Source organism: Emys orbicularis, chromosome 7, assembly GCF_028017835.1.
Source record: "Emys orbicularis isolate rEmyOrb1 chromosome 7, rEmyOrb1.hap1, whole genome shotgun sequence".
Lineage (NCBI taxonomy): Eukaryota > Metazoa > Chordata > Testudines > Emydidae > Emys > Emys orbicularis.
In genome coordinates, this window is record NC_088689.1 from 101,565,650 (window position 1) to 101,584,013 (window position 18,364).

The following is an 18,364-nucleotide window of genomic DNA, read 5'->3' on the forward strand; positions in this document are numbered from 1 at the left end:
TTTATTGTCAGGACGGTAGAGGACGGGCTTGACCCATTATTCACAGGAGGGAGGAGGAGGGGAGTGAAGCTGCCCTGAGCTTCTGAGTTCCTTCTGCTCTGTCCTCCCTTACCTGAAAACTGTTGGCTGGGGTGGGGGAGCTCTACCTTAGCTCCTGCAGCAGCTCTGATTGGCTGCCTATCCCCATTCCCAGCCTCCTGGGGATGGGCAGCCAATCAGAAAGGGTTTCCTCAAGGCCGGGCTGGGGTTCTGGCATCCAGACCAGACTGGCTCTGTGTTGTGGGTGTACTGCGGGGGGGGGGGGGGGGATTCTCCTTCCCACCCTCAGGAGGTGCCTTAGCAGAAGCAGCATTAACTCCCACATCCCTTTGCAGCTGGGGGGTGTGAACAGGACCCCTCCCACCCAGCAGAGGGCCTGTTGCACATTTGGCTTTGGGAGCTCTACAGGCTGTGTAAGGGGGGTGCGGGTTGTTGCTGCACCCTGTTTTGGGGCATTCTCCAATTCTTGTATTATAATGTGCCTTGCCATGCGGTAGGAAGTGGTGGCACTGCCCCTCCCTGCCTAGTGCCCCTGGATCTCCCCATCCCTGCTCCATGACTCAGATGGGCCTGCAGTGGGGGTGGGGGCAGTGCTCAGAACAACCAGGAGTAGGTGCCCTGTTGCACAAAGCACTCTCGCAGGTCTGTAAAACGAAGCTGGCTCTGCTAGGTGTCCTAAGAGAGGCTATGAACCTATCAGAGAATCTGGGCCACTCCTCCAGCTGGCCCTGGCCTGCAGCAGGAAGGCCCAGAGAGCACCTAGGCCCATCGTGGCCTCCTGGCCCCTCTCTGCATTCGCCATTGCAGGGTTTGTATAGCATTCCTGACCCTATATTTTGGCTTCCACTGTCGTTTGTCTTACTATTGGCTAAATGTAGAGGGACGGTTTTAACCGTGAGTGACGCGTATTATTAATGTATTTGCTATCTCTGGGGCACAGGGACTTGCTTCCGTGCCCAGTTTTTCCGCTGACTTACGTTCCTAATAAACCTGAGTCAAAGCGCAGTCCCCGGCTTCTTATTGGCAAATAGGGATGGTGCCGCCTACTGGATCCCCTCTGAGACCAGTCCATGGTGGGCCTTGACCTCCTCAGTCATGCAGTCCCATGCTATTGCAGGCAACCCCTTCAGCTGTTTCCCATTCCCTCAGCATTGCTTCCACAGCTGCAAGATAGAATCCAGCTGGTACTACTGTAGTTCCAGCACCCCCTGCAGGGGCCGCCTGGGAGTGTCATGGGTGTATAAGTGAAGCCAGTTGACGCAGGGGGGAGTGGGCCAGGTCAGAATTGTTATCTTGACTGTGGACTGGATCTTGCTCTTTGAATCTGGAGTGACTCCAGATATGGGGGTGAAATTAAGGCCAGATCTTGCTCACTAAACTCAGAGCACCCTTAGGAGTGTGGGTGAAGTTAGGCCTCAAATCTTATGCTCTGGCCTTTCTCTGAGACATTCTCTCTGAGGATCCAACATGCCCCCCATTGCAGTCAATGGCCTCGCTCCAGATCTGGCTAACAACTCATACACCCTGTGGTGCGGGGAGCAAAGAGGCTTCACCCTGTTCTTGCTGTTCTAGGAAGTGGCCAGAAAATGGTTTAAAACAAAAAGACTTGCTTAATTTTTAGCCTTGAAATTATGGTTGTAGGAAATGCCAGATCAGCCCCATCTAGTCCTAGCTGTGGTCTCTGACAGCAGCCAGCACCAGGTGCAAGAACCTGCCAGTAGCAACTGTGGCATAATCTGCCCCTATGAAGGTCTCATCCTGCCCCCTAATTGTTGAGAGCAATTTAAGATAAAGCATCAGTTTAATATCCCATAGTGGCTAGTGGCTGGCTGTTCTTATCCAGATAAATGGCCACTTGCTCTTTCAGTCATAAATTTGCAGCCTCAATGCGGCCCTCTGATAAGAGTTCCCCAGGCTAACTAGACCTAGAGCTTTGCTGTTCATCAGTTAGCTCTTTGGGCCACAAGGCAGAGCAAACCAAAGTGCCCACACTGCCACCTCTCCCATAATTTTATATCCTTTTCTCCCCTCTTGAAGATGAACGCTCCCAACCTTCCTTCCACAGAGTGTTTTCCCACCAGGCCTTAGATTGTTCTCCTCCCCCTTCAATTCGGCAGTGAAATTCAGTGGGAGTTCCCATATTCCAGGGGCATCCAACCAGGCCTTCAAAAGCAAATCCTCTCTAGCTGCTTGGCTGGTGGGTCTTGCCCAGATGTGCAGGGTCCAGCTGATCACCAGATTGAGGGCTGGGAAGGAATTTTCCGCAGGTCAGATTGGCAGGGACCTTGGGGTTTTCATCTTCCTCTGTGGCATGGGTCACCTGCTAGGATCATCTGGGCATGTGTCACATCAATTCCCTGCCATCGCAAGGGCCTTGGGGACCGTTCTCTGCCCAGGGCTCACAACAGATTAGTCTCCTGAGGACTGAAATGCTTTGGTCTAACTCAAATCACTGGAGTCAATACAGAGGTAAGAGGGTGGAACTGAATGGCTTGTGATAGTCAAGAGCATCAGCCTGGATGATCTATTGGTCCCTTCTGGCCTTGAACTCTATGAATCATCAAGTAGAAATCCACTGCTCCAGCTGTTTTCTTCTCATCAACTAGCCAAAGAGCGAGCAGAGGACAAGGCAGCAGGAATATGTCCCAGGTCCACTGTGGGTTATAAGGAACGTAAGGGAATGGATCCACTGGTGGCTCAGGGGGAGGAGATGCTGGGTTGTCTGTTTTTGGGGCGGGGGTCTCTTCCCCAGCTTCTAGACCCCAGGAATTCAGAGATGGCTCTTGGCCCAGTGTTGAGCTTAAAGCTGAAGTCCCAGTAAGAAACTACAGGGATCCCTGTTCCCTCTCCCTGCTTCAATTGGGCCATCTTAGAGGTGCCATTACCTGTTCAGAGGATGGGGTGGGATTGGGAATCAAGGCTCCTGGGTTCTAGTCCCAGCTGTAGCTGGGGCCAGAAGTGAGGACTGCTGGGGATCAGGGATGCAAACACACCATCCCGGGTTGTAGCTAAAGGGAGTTCCCAGCCACTAGGTGTCAGCTTATGCTCCTCCCTCTTCCAGCCCATCATTTTGGGTGCTGGTGGTGCCCCCTGCTGGCTAATGCACAGCCTGTATATTACACTCAGTGCCCCCTCCCACCCCCACCCCACATGCACCTTCTGCTATTTGTTTCCCCCCCTCACTCCCCGTTATCCTGCAGAGGCATCTCTGCTCCAGGCTGCCTTAACTCCAGTCATCAAGCAAGAGGCCAGGATTGTGTGAGAAGAGCTTTCATGTGTCCCACAGCAAGGCCCTCCTCCCCCGGTTCTCCCTCCCCAGCAGGAGGGCAGCTACTTGCAGGGACACAGGACATGCCCCTCCCTTTGCACAGAAGGGGGGATGCTAACGGCGCTTGGGCCACCCAGCTGGCATTGGACCTGCCCCACCAGGGTGTTGTGGCCTCCTCACCCCAAGAAATAGAACCCCATTCACTGGAGAGGAGTTGTTTTTATTAATCCTGTTTACACCTCAAACACCCATTGAACAGCTGGGAGAAACACCCTGCAGGAAAGATACAACCCCCTTGCTCCACTGTCATCCCCAGGAGCCCTGAGGTTCCTTCCTGCTTTCCCTTCCCCACCAGTGAGGGTCAGGATTCAACATGCTCAAGCCCCAGGAGAGGCATTTTAAAGACAACCTTTGCACACAGCAGAGCAGGCCTCTGGGCAAGGAGACAACAGCTATTCATGGCTCCTAAAGCAGGCAGAGGGGTTCCAGTGCTGTATCTACAACCCCTTTTGACTGTTAAATGTCCCCAAAAGGGGGGGTTAAACAATCTGCGCCATTCAGGGGACTTGACATACAGCCCTTTTCCAGGGCAGGAAGAGCCAGAGATGTGTGTGCACAGACCCTATGTTCTGAGAGCTGTATGGGGAACAGGCTCAGTGAAGGATCTACAGTACTTAGTGGGGGCGGCAGTGGACACCTACTACTTCCTCCTGTTTTCCAAGAGCCATGGCCCTGCTCCTGTTACCCTCAGCCACCTTAATGGGCCCTGCAGAGACCTATGACTTCTTTCATGTGGCACCCTTTCCCCCACCAATGAGGGGCTGCAATAGCTAGAGAGAGAACTAGTTACTGAGAAGGCTGTTGGAAACATCACCCAGCTGCTGCTGCATGAGCAGTAGAGGAGGCAATCCTGAGCTCTAAGTGAGCTCTGTGTCTCAGGGAAAGGGCTTTCCTAAAGGACAGGCTGCTAGGAGCTGTGGCACTTTCAACATACAAATATCACTGGAAGGTGGTAGTGATGAGTTGAACCCACAGCCCTAGCCCTCGGCTATATGGTAACACACAGACCATGAAGGAGTTAATAAGCATGCAGAGTGGCACCAGCAAACCCCAGGGGCTTTGGGAATTTAAAGAGACAGTGCCAGCTGGTCGCAAGGACCTCCTGAGTCTTCTATCAAAGTGACTGCAGCCCAGGGGAGCAGAGGTGGCTTTCCAGGGAAACAGGGAGAACCTCATTAATATAGAGCCAGCTAGCGGCATGGCCAGTGCTGCATCATGCAGGAGTGTGCCAAACGTGGCTGAGAATCCTGCAAGATAGTCCACTGTCATCTTTAACAGAGGTGTGACCAGCAGAGACTACATCTCCCAGCAGCCAATGCTCCTCCCTGCTGACTGAAGGATCTCAGCTAGTAGCAGTTACCAGCAGAGCACCTGTCCTTTGAAAGAGGGAGCCTGTTACAGAAGCGTGGAGCATTGCATGCTGGGATTTGTAGTCTGTGTGGGGCCTCCAATCCACTCTAGGTTCTATATACATTAAGTGCAGGCCACACCAAACAGACCAATCAAAATGTAATTAGTTTCAGAGCACAGTTGGGAGGCATTGGTGCCAGCTGTTGGAGAGGGGAAAGGAGGAACTGCCAGCTGGGGAGCGGGGCCCAGTCTAAGTCACCTCAGTGTTGCTGACTTTGTTGATGATACGGGAGCGGCGGGGGATGCACTCTAGGTCGAACTTGCTCTCGTAGATGGTGGGGCAGAGGTGCCAGCGATTGTCCCGGTAGATGCCTAGGTAGGTGTAGACATCGGGCTTGTAGGAGAGCAGGCACTTGACGCCAGTGCCCCGGATGGCAGCGTCCGCATCCATCACCTTCTCCTCATCGGTGAAGTCATCTGTGTAGATGCAGATGACATGCTTGCGGTCCGAGTTGGGGTAGCAGGGGCTGACTTTGGCCACCCCAAAGTGCCCCTCCAACACGGAACGGGCGATGCCACTCCAGGCATGGTCCACCTTGAAGCCGGTGTCCAGATGCATCAGCCACTTGCCGGTAAGGACGCAGTGGTTGAGTGCCAGCTCGCGGATGGTGTCGAAGGTGACATGGCGCCCACTGATCTGGAGCCGCTCCCAGGCCTCCTGCAGCCCCACTACATCACCTGACTCTGGACAGTAGTTTGGACCGTAGATGGCAATCCAGCCCACAGGCTCAGTGCGGCGCTCGGGGTCCCCAAAACGAGACACCCGCGAGGGCTGATAGGTCTGCAGCCACTCCTCGAACTCGGCCCGTGGGGTCTTTCGTGCATCAAACACCACCCAGGGGTCCATGTCGGCTGCCATGGACTCAGCGGCCAGGTGCTCGGCCGAGAAGGCCCCTCCCTTCCCCATATCACCATCGTCCTGGTCTGACATCGCTCACTGGCCGGTGGAAGGATGGAACCTAGGATGGAAGGGTCAGGGAGATTGGAAGCAACCTGATGATGTACCATCTAGCCCAATCTCCACAGCAGGACCCAGGCCAGAATCAACCCCTAGAGTCCATCCCTCAGGACCCTGCCCAGTGTGAATAGAGATTTCCCCCACTCCCATTAGTACCCCCGATCTCCTTCAGGACTCTGCCCACTATGGATGGAGACCCCCATTAGCTCCCATCCCCGCACAGCAGGACTGTCCCCTATAGCCCATCCCAGGGCTCCTTGCCCACTGTTGATTGAGACACCCCATTAGTTCCCATCCATGAACCAGAATAATTTACCTGTGTTCGTGGGCTGCTGGGGAAGTGAACACAATGCAGGATGGGTATCCAAATGCAGGACGAGCAATCAAGGGCTTGGAACGAGCAACACTAATGTAAAGGCCACCTGGAAACCCAACTGAGGACCTGTGAGGCAGTGCTTGGCAGGCTGCCTGCTGTACATGCCCCACAAAGATGCTGCTTCGACTTTCCTATTAAAGAAAAATCATGGCTCACCGTGGAGGACAGAGAGCAGAGCACACTAAATGATCTGTACAGCCCAGTTAGAAACACTACCATGCCAACAGGGTATAAGCTCCAGATCCCCCACTGTGTCTTTTAAACTTGTCCTAGATCAGCTGCACTCAGCCCCTTCCCCACACAGCACAGTGGGAAAGGCAGGGGGCATGACACAAACACTTCATGTACTGAGGCCAGCAACATCCATTCCTTTGTCAGGCCAAGAACGCTTGAATTGGCTTGTCCCGTACCACTTAGCGATTCTCGCCCACCCTGAAGATCCCTAGATTGTCATAGCACAGTGTCAACTTAAGGATTATGACTCTTCTCCCCTCAAGAGATGCTGCTGGTGGTACAGAATGAGATATGTCCCACATCAAGGGGCTTTAAGGAGAGACAGTGGGAGTTAGTATCATTAACCTCTTTATTACAGATGGGATAAACTGAAATGCTGAAAGGGATTCACCCACCCAGCAGCTCTGAAGCAGAGCTGGGAAGAGAACCCAGGAGTCCTGCTTCCCTCCCCCCCATTCTAACCCACCAGAGCCCACTCCCCACCCCCAAAAAAAAGCTGGGAAGAGAACCCAGGAGTCCTGCCCCCCTCTCACTCTGAGCGAACGCGGAGCAAAGCCCGCGGGCCCCTCCAGGGCTGCACACAGCGGCAGGGGACACCCCTCCGGCGCGCCCGCCAGGCCCCCTCCTCCCCACGCAGCGCCGCTGGGCCCCTCCCGAGACAGCTCCGCAAGCGCCCGCCAGGGCTAAGCCTCACCGGCCCCTTCCCGCGCTCAGCTCCCGACCGCCCCCATACTGCAGCCCCCCCCGCTCCGCCTCACACGGGGGTAACGGCCACGGGGGCGGGGTCTCGGCCTAACCCGGATGGGGAAACGCGGGGCCGGGAGGGATGAAATGAAAGACCCGGATGTGGTACGGTGGCGTGGGAGGGGCTAATCAGAGAGGGGGCGGGGGCTAGCGTGCGGAAGAGGATTCTCTGGGGCTGGGGGCGGGGCTAAAGCAACCAATCCGCTCCAGCCTGAGCCCTTTCCCCCGCCCAGCAGTTTGTGGCTGTGACTCTAGCGCGCTCCGCTGTTCCTGTGCGTGCGCAGGCTTGTGGGGCTGGACTGCAGCCAAGACGCCGCAGCTGGGTTTAGTGGCCCATGGCGGAAAGGCGAGCAAGGCATCGCAGAGGGCCCCAAGCCAGTGGCAGGCCCATAGCCTGACCCTGGGCGGTGTTCTGTGGGAGTAATGGGTGTTAAACCCCCGCTGGGGCCATTATACAGAGACTCCTCACCCGGTGCAGCCACCTCTGGGATGGGACACAGGCTGTTTATACAGGGCTCCCTTGCCCAGCACTGAGATGTAGCGGGGTAGGGCACGTGGCTGAGAGAGGGGGAAAGAGCCAAAGACATTCCCTCTGGGGCATCTGGCGTTGGCCACTGTTGGAAGACAAGATACCTTTGGTCTGACCCAGTGTGGCCGTTCTTAGGTACATCAATGCAAAAGCAAAGTCACTCTGCCATCCTTAGTGCTCCAGGAGAACCTCAGACCCATGGATAGCGATCTGTGGAACTCAATCTACCTGCTCAGGGAAAGGGGGCTTGCCTCAGACCCTCCATAGGGGGGTGGGGAGGGCACAAGGACTTCATAGACCCCCCATCTCTGGTGGTGGGGGCCAACCTGGGACACCATGGATCCTCCATCTTCCAGGGATGGGGAGCAAGCAATCCCAGGGAGCCCATGTCTCAGGAACTGGGTGGCTCTTGGAGGGCCTCCATAGCCTGGTGATGGGGGACCCCAGGACCCTTTGGCATGGAGGAGGGGCTGTAAGATCTGCTTTCTCTGGGATGGCTGGAAGAGGGAGAAGAGAGGAGGCGGAATAGCAGATGGAGGACACCAGTCCTGGTGGCTGGTAGAGAGAGCAGAGTTGTGGGCCCCTAGGTCCTGGTACTGCGGGGAGGGGGACCCTGAAGCAGGGGGGAGACCCTGGAGGTGGCATTGGAGGACCCGGTCCTGTGAGAACGGAGAAATGCGGTGGGAGGGGGAGATCGGGGGCGGGGGACGGAGAGTCACAGGGTGGCACCTGTGCTAAGGGCTAGGGGGGCCCCAGCGCGCGCGGGGGGGGGGGGGCTGGAAAAGGGAGGAGTCCGGGGGGAAGGGCAATGGATGGAGTCAGCCCGGCGCTGGCACGTTCCGGTGGCGCTAGGCGCTAGGACCCAGGCGGCCGGTGCGGCGGCGGGTGACGCCGGGAGCCGGCGGGGCGGGCTGGGGTCGCTGCTGCCGCTGCTGGAGACTGAGCCTGAGCCCCGCGATGCCGAGCAAGAAAAAGAAATACAACGCGCGCTTCCCGCCGGTGAGTGCGGGTCCGAGCCCCCGGCTGGCACCCCCAGCCCCCGGACCGGCCTAGCTCCCCAGCACCCCGACCCCGACCCCCCCCCCGGGCCGGCCTAGCGCCCCCGCCACCCCCAGGGGCAGGCCTAGCTCCCAAGCACCCCCAGCCCCCGGGCCGGCCTAGCGCCCCAGCACCCCGAACCCGACCCCCCGGGCCGGCCTAGCGCCCCCCGCCGCCCCCAACCCCACCCCTCCCGGGGCTGGCCTAGCTTCCCAGCACCCCCAGCCCCCGGGCCGGCCTAGCGCCCCAGCACAGCCAACCCCCGGGCCGGCCTAGCCACCCCCTAGCCACCCCCGGGCCGGCCTAGCCACCCCCGGGCCGGCCTAGCCACCCCCGGCACCCCCAACCCCACCCCCGGGCCGACCTAGCGCCCCCCCCCGGCACCCTAACCCCAGCCCCCGGGACGGCCTAGCTCCCCGGCATCCCTAACCCAACACCCCACCCCACCCCCGGGGCTGGCCTAACCCACCCACAGGCACCCCTTAACGCCATCTCCCTGGGCTGGCCTAGTGCCCCCTGGTACCCCCAGCCCCCGGACCGGCCAAGCTCCCCAACCCCAGCACCCCCAACCCGACCCCCCCCCCCGAGCCAGCCTAGCTCTCCCTGGCACCCCCAACCACAGCCCTCGGGCCAGCTTAGCTCTCCCTGGCACCCCCAACCACAGCCCCTGGGCCGGCCTAGCGCCCCCCCCCCCCAGCACCCCTAACCCAATCTGCTCCCGGCCTAGTGCACCCCCCACAGCACCCCTAATCTGACACACACACCCTGGCATCCCTAACCCGACCCTCCCCCTGGGCCGGCCTAGCCCACCCACAGGCACCCCTTAACCCCGTCTCCCCGGGCTGGCCTAGCACCCCCTGGCACCCTTAATCCAACCTCCCTGGTCCAGCATAGCACCCCACAGGCACCCCTGGGCCGGTCTAGCCCACTCGTGGGCACTCCTCATACTCATGCCCCTGTTCCAATCCTTCTGGGCCCAGCCCAGCCCCCAACACCCTATAAGCCGCTCTCCCCACACCCCTGGGTCAGCCTGAGCCCCTGTGAACCCCGCATCCGCCCCCACACCAGGTCTGGCCTAGCTCCCTCCTTTCCCAGCAAGTCCAGCCCACCAGCCTCTTTTTTCCAAAGCCTGGACCTATCCCCACAGGCCCAGTTTTCCTCTTCCTCCCTTTACTGGCCCCAGTCCAACATTGTCTCCTTCCCCCATAGGGATGCTTCTGCTGCCTCCTCTTTTATAGGGTCCCCTGTGCACCTCAGAGACATACTTGGACTCTCCACTTCTCCCTATAGTGTGTGCCTCCTATATAGGACTCCCCTGCTGTCCCATAAAGATGTTCCTGCTACCCTCTTCCCCCTACAGGGATCCCCACAGCCCCATATAGGGATTCCTCCCCATACCACCCACTGCTAATCCCCACAAGGATGCCCCTTCCCTCTGAAGACCCTTCCCCCTATGATCTGGCCTCATTATGTTGATCTCCCACCTCTTCAGGGATCCTCTGGGAACCCCCTCCCTGATGAAGTCTCATCTCCCCTCCCATGACCTCTCTGGTCAGTGCACCCAACCCATATAGGGGTCTGGCTCTTCATGAACACCCCCTAACCATAATGAACTGCCTCCCTCACCCAAAGGCTCTCTTTCCCCCTCCCCCAAAGGATGATGAATTCCCCACACCTATCCTTTGGGACACCATCTCTGGTGGGCAAATGGGGGAATGTGTGCAGTTCAGACTATCCTGTCCAGTGAGACTGTGGTCTGCCTTAGGATTCCTGGGTTCTATCCCTGGTTCTGGGTGGCGAGTAGGGTCTAGTGGGTTACAACGTGGCCAGAGGGGTCGGGGGGAAGGCGGGTTGCACGGGAGCCAGGACTCCTGGGTTCTAACCCAAGCACTGCCATCTGTGCTGTCCTAGTAAGGGTGGAAGGGACACTTCCCTCTGCTCTCCTTTCCATAAAATGGGTTCATTCCGGACTCGCCTCTCCGGGGACTCTACTGTAGGGTGGAGGACCTCAGTCAAAAGTGGGAAAGGTTCTTATTGGAATGGCAGGAGGGGGCTGCTACTGTGGAAGAAGTGGATAGATTTACTGTTTATAGGCCTCCTTTTTCCCTGGGATTCAGTGGGGCCTACTCGCACCACAAAGCACTCCTTTTCTATCTCGGTCACATCTTCAGCATTGGGGTAGGATGGGAACTGAAAGCAGCCTGGTCAGTTTCACCTTCTCTTCCCTGTCAGTTTCATTTCCTCCTTTCCTGGGTTGGGGTCCCTGATGCCTCCCTCCCCACCAAATGACTGAAATCTGCTTTGCCATCCTCAAATGATTAAAAATCTGGGATCAGGCCCTTAAAAAACATGATTAAAAAAAAATCAATTGGGGGGGGGGTATTTTGTTTGCCTTTTGCTCTGTGGAGGAGCTTTTAAGGGTCAAGATGATAAGCTTTAAATGAAAGCTGTGATTCTCCCTGCATCTCTTGAGTCAACAAGCTGGGGATTTATACTGTGAAACTGATGGTAAGATCATGAGAGTTGGCAGCACTGAATCTAGCCCCCATCCCCCTTCAGTTCCCAAAGCTACGGTTCAGACTTTGTGGTTAAGGCACCGGGATGGGGCTGGAGATCTGTGTTCAGTGCCTGGCTGTGCTATATATTCCCTCTGTGACTTTGGGCAAGACATGTCGCTTGGTGCCTCAGTTTCTCCATCTGTAATCTGAGGATAAAACTTCCTCTGTTTAGACTGTGAGCGCTATAGGGCAGTGACTGCCTCACTCTGTGTCTGTGAAGCACTTGGTGCAACAAGGGCCCTGAACTTGGGTCAGGGTCCATGTGGTACCTGGCACAATGGAGCTCCCCAGTCTCAGGTTGGGATCTGTGCAATACCTGGCAGGATGGGGGTCCCCTAATCTCGGGTTGGTGTCTGGACAGTGCCCAGCACAACAAGGAAGCTCCCAATCTCGAGGTCAGAGTCGTTTTCAATGGCTTGTGCTCAGCTTTGGTCCTCACAGTTTACGCCTGGGTTATGACAGCCGACACCTTGTGGTTTGCCCCCTTAGCTGGGTGTAGGGTATATTATTGCCCTGTGACATGGACACAAACATCCTTTGGTTCTGACACGCCCCAGTCAAGAGCGTTGATTCTGCATCTGGAGGGGTGGATCGCGAGTCTGGACCTGATCTTGTGAGGGGAAACGGGAGGCCCTGCTGCATTGCTAAGCCACAGGGCACAAGGAGAGAACACAGAGCCATAATAGGGGCAGGGAATAGCTCTGGTGTGAGGCTACCAGTGCCATTGGGTAGAGGTGATGTCCCATGGGGGTTGGGCAGGCATGGAACAAGTTGATGGTTCTCAGCCTTGGCCCCTGCCTGACAACCGGCCATGGGATGTGTCCCATAGTCACCAAAGAGGCTGAGGAGCCAGCCACCCATGGAGGCTCTGCTCTTGTGTCAATCACCTCCCTGGGGACGCAGCATGCAATGGTTGTTCTCAGGGAAGGATGACCCAGAGAAGGGGTGGTGGTGTAATGCAGGAATTGGAGAGGTGCATGGCCCCTGTGTCCAGGGATCTAAAGTCACTTGAGAGGAGTGGGGTCTAGTGGTTAGAGCAGAGGACCTGGGAGTACAAATCCAGCCCTAGGTCGGGGACTGGCTGGTTCCAGGGGGCATGGAATGGGATCTGGGGCCTTTTGCTGTTAGGGCCGCAGACTGGCTGGTTCAGGGGAATGGGGAATGAGTTATGGTGCCTTTCCCCTCTAGGGGGCGCTCTCTCTGGTCCACATAGCCATGTTCCTGGCACTGACTGTTGATAGGAGGGTGGGGCCCTGGGGGCAGTTCATAACACCCCACCCCTAATATTAACTATTTCCTCTCGTCTCCCCTCCAGGCCCGGATCAAGAAGATCATGCAGACGGATGAGGAGATTGGGAAGGTGGCCGCTGCCGTCCCTGTCATTATATGTATCCTTGGGAGTGCTGTGGTGCCCAGCTCCCACTCCTGAAACCCCAATTGCCGCCTTGTGCTCCGGCCAATCCTGGGGGATCTCCCTCCCAGACAGGCTTGGTTCATCATCCTGTAGGTTTCATTGCCCTGGCTGGTGGCTAATTACAACAACAGGTTAGACAGAGAATCAGAGGCAGCTCATCTAGTGGTTCAAGTGGCGGGAGGAGGATGGGAGTCAGAACTCCTGGGTTCTGTCCGAGCTCTGGGAGGGAGTGGTCTTAGACTGGGGCGATGGGAGGGACTGGGAGCCAGGTCTCCTGGTTCTATCCCCACCTCTGGGAGGGGAGGAGGGCTAGTGGGTCAGAGCAGGATGGGGGATGGCTGGGAGCCAGGACTCTTGGGTTCTATCCGCATGAACTATGATCCGAGTACAGAGGTGGGCAAACTACGGCCTGTGGGCCACATCCGACCCGTGGGACCGTCCTGCCCGACCCCCGAGCTCCTGGCCCGGGAGGCTAGCCCCGGCCCCTCCTCTACTGTTCCCCCTCCCCCGCAGCCTCAGCTCGCTCGCTCCGCCATCGGCGCAATGCTCTGGGCGGCGGGGCTGTGAGCTCCTGGGGCAGCGCAGCTGCAGAGCCCGGCCTGACCCGGTCTCTGTGCTGCATGGTGGCAGTGGTGGCGTGGCCCAGCTCCAGGTAAGGGGGTGAGGGGGGTTGGATAGAGGGCAGGGGAGTTCGGGGTGGTGGGCAGGGGGCAGGGGTGTGGATAGGGGTCGGGGGGGAGCAGTGGTTGAATGGGGGCAGGGGTCCCGGGGGGGGCAGTCAGGAAGGAGTGGGGGTTGGATGGGACGGCAGGGGCAGTCAGGGGCAGGGGTTTCGGGGGCAGTCAGGGGACAAGGAGAAGAGGTGGTTGGATGGGGCAGGGGTCCCAGGGGGCTGTCAGGAATGAGAGGAGGGGTTGGATGGGGCGGCGGAGCTCCGGGGGTGGTCAGGGGACAGGGAACGGGGGTATGTGGATGGGGCAGGGGTCCCGGGGGGGCCGTCAGGGAACGGGGGGTTGGATGGGGCAGGAGTCCCGGGGGGGGGGGCGGGGCAGATAGGAGGTGGGGGCTGGGCCACGACCCCCTTCCCTAACCGTCCCTCCATACAATTTATGAAACCCGATGTGGCCCTCAGGCCAAAAAGTTTGCCCACCCCTGTCCTAGTACAAGCGGTGTTCTGTTCTGATCCCAGTGCTGAGTTCCCTTAACCCTTGGCTTGCCCTAGCCCGGGCGCTGGAGCTCTTCCTGGAGTCGCTCCTCAGGAAGGCCTGTCAGGTGACACAGTCCAGAAATGCCAAGACCATGACCACCTCCCACCTGTAAGTACCCTACTTCCACCTGCATTCCCCCCTCTTCTGCCCAGCTGGGGACTTTTTGACCTAACCTGCAGTACTGGAGCAAGGAAATGCCAGATCTACTCCACAAGCAGACCTGCCCCGCTACGGACAGACTTCTCTCACTTTTCTTGGAGCAGGGGGCTGGGAGCCAGGACTCCTGGGTTCTGTTCCCCGCTTTGCCACCAACTCACTGTGGCACTTCTGGACAGTCCCTTCCCTTCCTCTGTGCCTCAGTTTCCCCCCTTTTCAACTGGGGGGAGGCAGGGGTGAAGCACTAATCCCGAGCAGGGCTGAAGCTCATGGAGGTAATGGTGATTAGTGTTGTTATGGAGGGGGAAGGGGTGGCTTTAAATCCTGCATCCCCAGCTGGGATGGATACACCATGGGGGGTCTCTAGTAGCCCTCAGGAAGCCAATAGGGGCTGGGGGTCAGGTCCCCAGGGTTTCTGGGGGTGGGGGTGCTGCAGTCCCCTCCCCCAGAGTCTGAGCTGCTCTCCACTCCCTGCAGGAAGCAGTGCATAGAGCTGGAGCAGCAGTTCGACTTCCTCAAGGATCTGGTGGCCTCGGTGCCTGACATGCAGGGAGATGTGGAGGATAACCACGCTGAGGGCGAGAAGGTCTCCAGGAGGTGGGCAGTAGGAGGCGCTGTGCTACAGGGAGAGGGGCAAGGGCTCAGTAGGGGGTGCTCTTCCCTTGCACCCAGTGCTGGCCTATGTCCCAGTGTGCCACCATGGGCACTGTGCTACAGGGAATGAGGCAGGGGCTCAGTAGGGGGCACTCTCCCCTCACAGCCAGGGCTGGTCTCGATGCCCCAGTGTGCTGCAGGGAGCGGGTGGGACTCAGTACTGGATGTGCCCCCTTTCAGTCACTGCTGGCCCCAGCACAGCACTAGGGGGTGCTGTGCTGCAGAGAGACACCGACAGATGGTGGTCACTACAGATGCGATCACGCTTCACTAAGAATCTGGAAACGAACTCCAGTGTCCTAGCTCAATTCCCATTCTGCTGATTCCATTCTGCCTCCCAAAACCCCCGCTCTGCCATCAGAACTCGGTGTGGGGCTTCTCTTTGCTTCCTACCCCGAACCCATGCCGTGTTGCTGTGTGCCGTTACCCAGCCACCATGCCACACACCAGAGATGTCTACACTCCAGTGATGTGGCAAAGCGATTCCTAAATACCTCTTCCCCATTGCATCCCACGGGGGATTGGGACACGTCGTAGGTGACTGTCCCAGTGGGGAGTGCTGTGGCTGGGTTGGGAGCTTGGGAGGTGGAACCCCAAAGCGTTGCTGTAGATCATTGGGGTGGTATGTGGCCAGGGAGCCCTGGTGTGGAGTCAGGGGACTGGGTGGGTGACCCTTGGGTGCGGTCAAGAGATTCCTTCTGCACCAATCTCTGCTGGAGCCCCCATCCATTGGCAGTGCCCCAATGACTCCTTGGTCTCTCTCCGGATGCAGGGGCCGGAAGCCGGGCAGTGGGCGGAAGAACGGCGGCACTGGCAGCAAAGGAAAGGATCCGAAGCAGTCAGGCACGGACTCCGATCAGGAGGTGAATCTGGCAGGAGGTGTCTCCCAGCCCGCAGGCTCCGTCCTGCATGCAGCAGTGCCCCCTCCTGGCTGAGCCTTGCTGAGGTGCATGGGGAGCTGAGTGAAGGAGGTAGTCCCCCATGGGGCACAGATGGTGAAGGGTCTGGAATGCCATCCCCTCCCCCTGTCTTAGGAGGTTCCCCTCCTGGCTGCCTCCCTGTATGATCTATGGGCTGAGTATCCCAGGAGGGGTGTAGGGTCTGGTGGTTACAGCAGGGGGCGGTGCTGAGAGCCAGGACTCTTGAGTTCTATTTCGACCTGGGGTGAGTCCCTTTCCCCTCTCTCTGCTTCAGTTTCCCATGAGGCCAGCTCTGGGGAGCATCAGTCACTGTGTCCCTCAGGTGGTGCCGTCTCCATGCTGAGCTCTCTGCTTACCCTGCCCCCACAGGAGGATTCTGAGGACAGCGAGAGTGATGGGGAGGAGGAGACGTCCCAGTCCACGCCCCCCAGCCGCCCCACCACCCACTTCCCCAGGTACGAATCGGGGCCTGTCCAGTCAGGATCCAGAGGGCCTCCCATGCTCAGTAGTGCTGACAGGCTGGGCAGTGGCTGCCTAGTGCTTAGATCTTGGGCTGGGGGGACAAGACTTCTGGGTTCTATCCCTGATTCAGGGATGGGAGTGGGATCTAGTGGTTAGAGCAGAGCATTAGCTACTTAAGAGTAGTGATAACTAGAAACCTAATAGCAGTTAGTATGATCCAGTTGGAGCCTGAACCCTGTTACAGGGGTGGGGGCATACCAGGCTGGATGGGCCTCTCGCCCCGATGGAGGGGGTGACTACCAGACTGGATGGGACTATGGGTCTAATCCAGGGTGGGGATACTGAAAGGGCCCATGGATCTGATTGGGCCAAGGGTTGGGGTGAGGAATGTGGGGTAGATGATCTCCCCTCCCCCACAATAACCTTCTTCCTTCTCCCCTCCCTGGCTCCAGCTCTCCGGCGCCATATTTGCACTTCACCTGCCCCCCACAGTCCACCATGGCCATGCCTGTCTCCGTGCCCCCGGCCCTGCCTGCCATGATGCCCTCTGCGCCAGCACCCCCCGCCCCAGCACAGGACGAGGAGGAGGAAGATTATGACTCGTAGCCCCGTTTCCTTTTAGTTTGTTTTAGTTGCTGCATTCGGGGGGGAGGGGGTGGTTCTTAAATTTATTAAAAAAAGAGAGAAAAGCATTTTACCTCCACGTGGTTTGTTTTTATTGTGTCCCTGGGTTGGGCTCGAACCCCTGATTCTCAGAGCCCAGATCGCCTCGTCCCTCCCCACTGTGTCATCCCTCTCTGTAGCGCCTTCCCCAACAGACAGAGCATGACTGAGCCAACCCAGTGATTAGCTGCAGGTGTCTCCAGAGATGGGAAATGGGGACAAAACAGCCACCCCAGCTTGTGAAACCTCCTCCCCTTTCATTGTGACTTGATTTCTCCCTCCTCAGCCCCAAGGAATCAGGGGGGTCTTTCCCAGAGAGTGTAGGGCTAGCGCTTACATTGGTGTTACGGGTGTAATCCAGGCTTTGTCTAGGACATTCAGTTCCATTCCAGGCCTCGGTGTTGTCAGTCTGTCAGATCACGGGGCTCTTTGGCGTTGGGTAAGATTTTTTTCAGTGGTGCCCTCAGCTCTGCCCCCACCCAGCAACCATAGTTCTTGGTGGGGGCGCTGAGCTCTATTTTTCTTAGAAGCAGGATATTTGGTTCCATCCCAGCCCTGGTTCGGTGTCCCCCTTTTCTCTGCCCCCAGCACTGCTCTCTCAGATCCTGGGGGGGGGGGGGGGGGCCTCTTTGTACTGGCTGGTCCTACATCCATTGGAGGAGGGAGGGACACAGTGAATCTCACAAGCAGCTTCTCCCCCTGTCCCCCATCACTGCATGTGAAATTCACTTGGATCTGATGATTGGTTTGGGATGACTCTGAAGTAGGGAGATGTAATTAGAGCGGGAGAAGGAGTCCCCCCACATGAAAGGACTCAGTGTCTCTGGGCATGTCTATCCTGGGCTTAACTGTATCTGCCACTGGAAGATGGTCCTGTGGTTTCACCCATCAGAATCCCCAACACACACCCAGCTGCCTCAATTTCACCCCCGGGATGGGGGCGAGGAATCTGTGAGCTATGGGGCTTTTAAGCACTCTTTTTAAAAATGAATGTCCCAGGCGCTGTATGTTCTCAATCCTTCATGCCATTTGCATGTCCCCCTCCAAGTGGGACTGGGAGCCAGCACTCTTGGGAAGGGAGTGGGATCTAATAATTAGAGCAGAGAAGTGCTGGGAGCCAGGACTCCTGGGTTCTTTTCCCCTCTCCCTCCCTGTCCTTTCTGTCCCTGGATATTGAGTGGATTCAATCTCCATTCTTTTCTTGCGGCTAAACCCCAGGGCTCCATCACCCCACCCCTGTGCAGTGTAGTCCTAAGGTTCCTAAGAGGCAGGAATTTCCACAGCGCCTTTTTACACCGATCTGTCCTGTTGGGAATGGGTTGTTTCCATGTGGGGGGTGGGTCCTGGCATCCCTTCAGGGCAGGGGTGCTTTAAGCTATCTTGGGGTGGGGGAAACGGGGACGAGGGGTTAAACGCTGTGTGGCTTGCGGCCACCTTGAGAGCTGGGATGCTGCGACTTTTAACGCGTTTGTTTGATTTTTTTGTATTGACTCAATAAAGTTCTGATTTCACTAGAATCCGTCAGTGTTTAGGATGAAATTTACAATGGGGTGGTTCTTATTGGAGAAGGGCAACAGAACTGGCCAGGACTCCTGGGTTCTATCCCCAGCTCTGGGAGGGGAGTGGGGTCTAGAGGGCTGGGAGCCAGGACTCCTGGATTCTATCCCCAGCTT

General features: G+C 57.7%; 2 protein-coding genes across 3 annotated transcripts; one reads left to right on the forward strand and one right to left on the reverse strand.

Annotated features, from left to right (window-relative positions):
• Window positions 1–3,508: 3,508 nt before the first annotated feature.
• Window positions 3,509–7,106, reverse strand: C7H11orf68 (chromosome 7 C11orf68 homolog). Its single transcript, XM_065407447.1, has 3 exons — window positions 7,040–7,106; window positions 6,052–6,242; window positions 3,509–5,736 (listed from the first exon to the last, which is right to left on the reverse strand). Exon 3 carries the CDS (start codon window positions 5,706–5,708, stop codon window positions 4,968–4,970), a length of 741 nt encoding a protein of 246 aa, XP_065263519.1. The 5' UTR covers window positions 5,709–5,736; window positions 6,052–6,242; window positions 7,040–7,106; the 3' UTR covers window positions 3,509–4,967.
• Window positions 7,107–8,522: 1,416 nt separating this feature from the next.
• Window positions 8,523–16,719, forward strand: DRAP1 (DR1 associated protein 1). Of its 2 annotated transcripts, XM_065408309.1 has the most exons (7): window positions 8,523–8,617; window positions 12,530–12,602; window positions 13,851–13,944; window positions 14,470–14,589; window positions 15,419–15,509; window positions 15,936–16,021; window positions 16,481–16,719. In XM_065408309.1, the coding sequence occupies exons 1-7, from the start codon at window positions 8,576–8,578 to the stop codon at window positions 16,632–16,634; spliced, it is 660 nt and encodes a 219-aa protein (XP_065264381.1). In that variant the 5' UTR covers window positions 8,523–8,575; the 3' UTR covers window positions 16,635–16,719. The 2 variants fall into 2 exon arrangements, with proteins under 2 accessions (XP_065264381.1, XP_065264382.1); XM_065408310.1 differs by lacking the exon at window positions 14,470–14,589.
• The last annotated feature ends 1,645 nt before the right edge of the window (window positions 16,720–18,364 follow it).

Bases quoted from the DNA above. Each gene is read 5' to 3' on its own strand.
- DRAP1 (XM_065408309.1), top strand. From the start codon at position 8,576: ATGCCGAGCAAGAAAAAGAAATACAACGCGCGCTTCCCGCCG. The intron at 13,945-14,469 runs GTAAGTACCCTA...CACTCCCTGCAG, and splicing joins ACCATGACCACCTCCCACCT to GAAGCAGTGCATAGAGCTGG. The intron at 15,510-15,935 runs GTGAATCTGGCA...CTGCCCCCACAG, and splicing joins GCACGGACTCCGATCAGGAG to GAGGATTCTGAGGACAGCGA.
- C7H11orf68 (XM_065407447.1), bottom strand. From the start codon at position 5,708: ATGTCAGACCAGGACGATGGTGATATGGGGAAGGGAGGGGCCTTCTCG.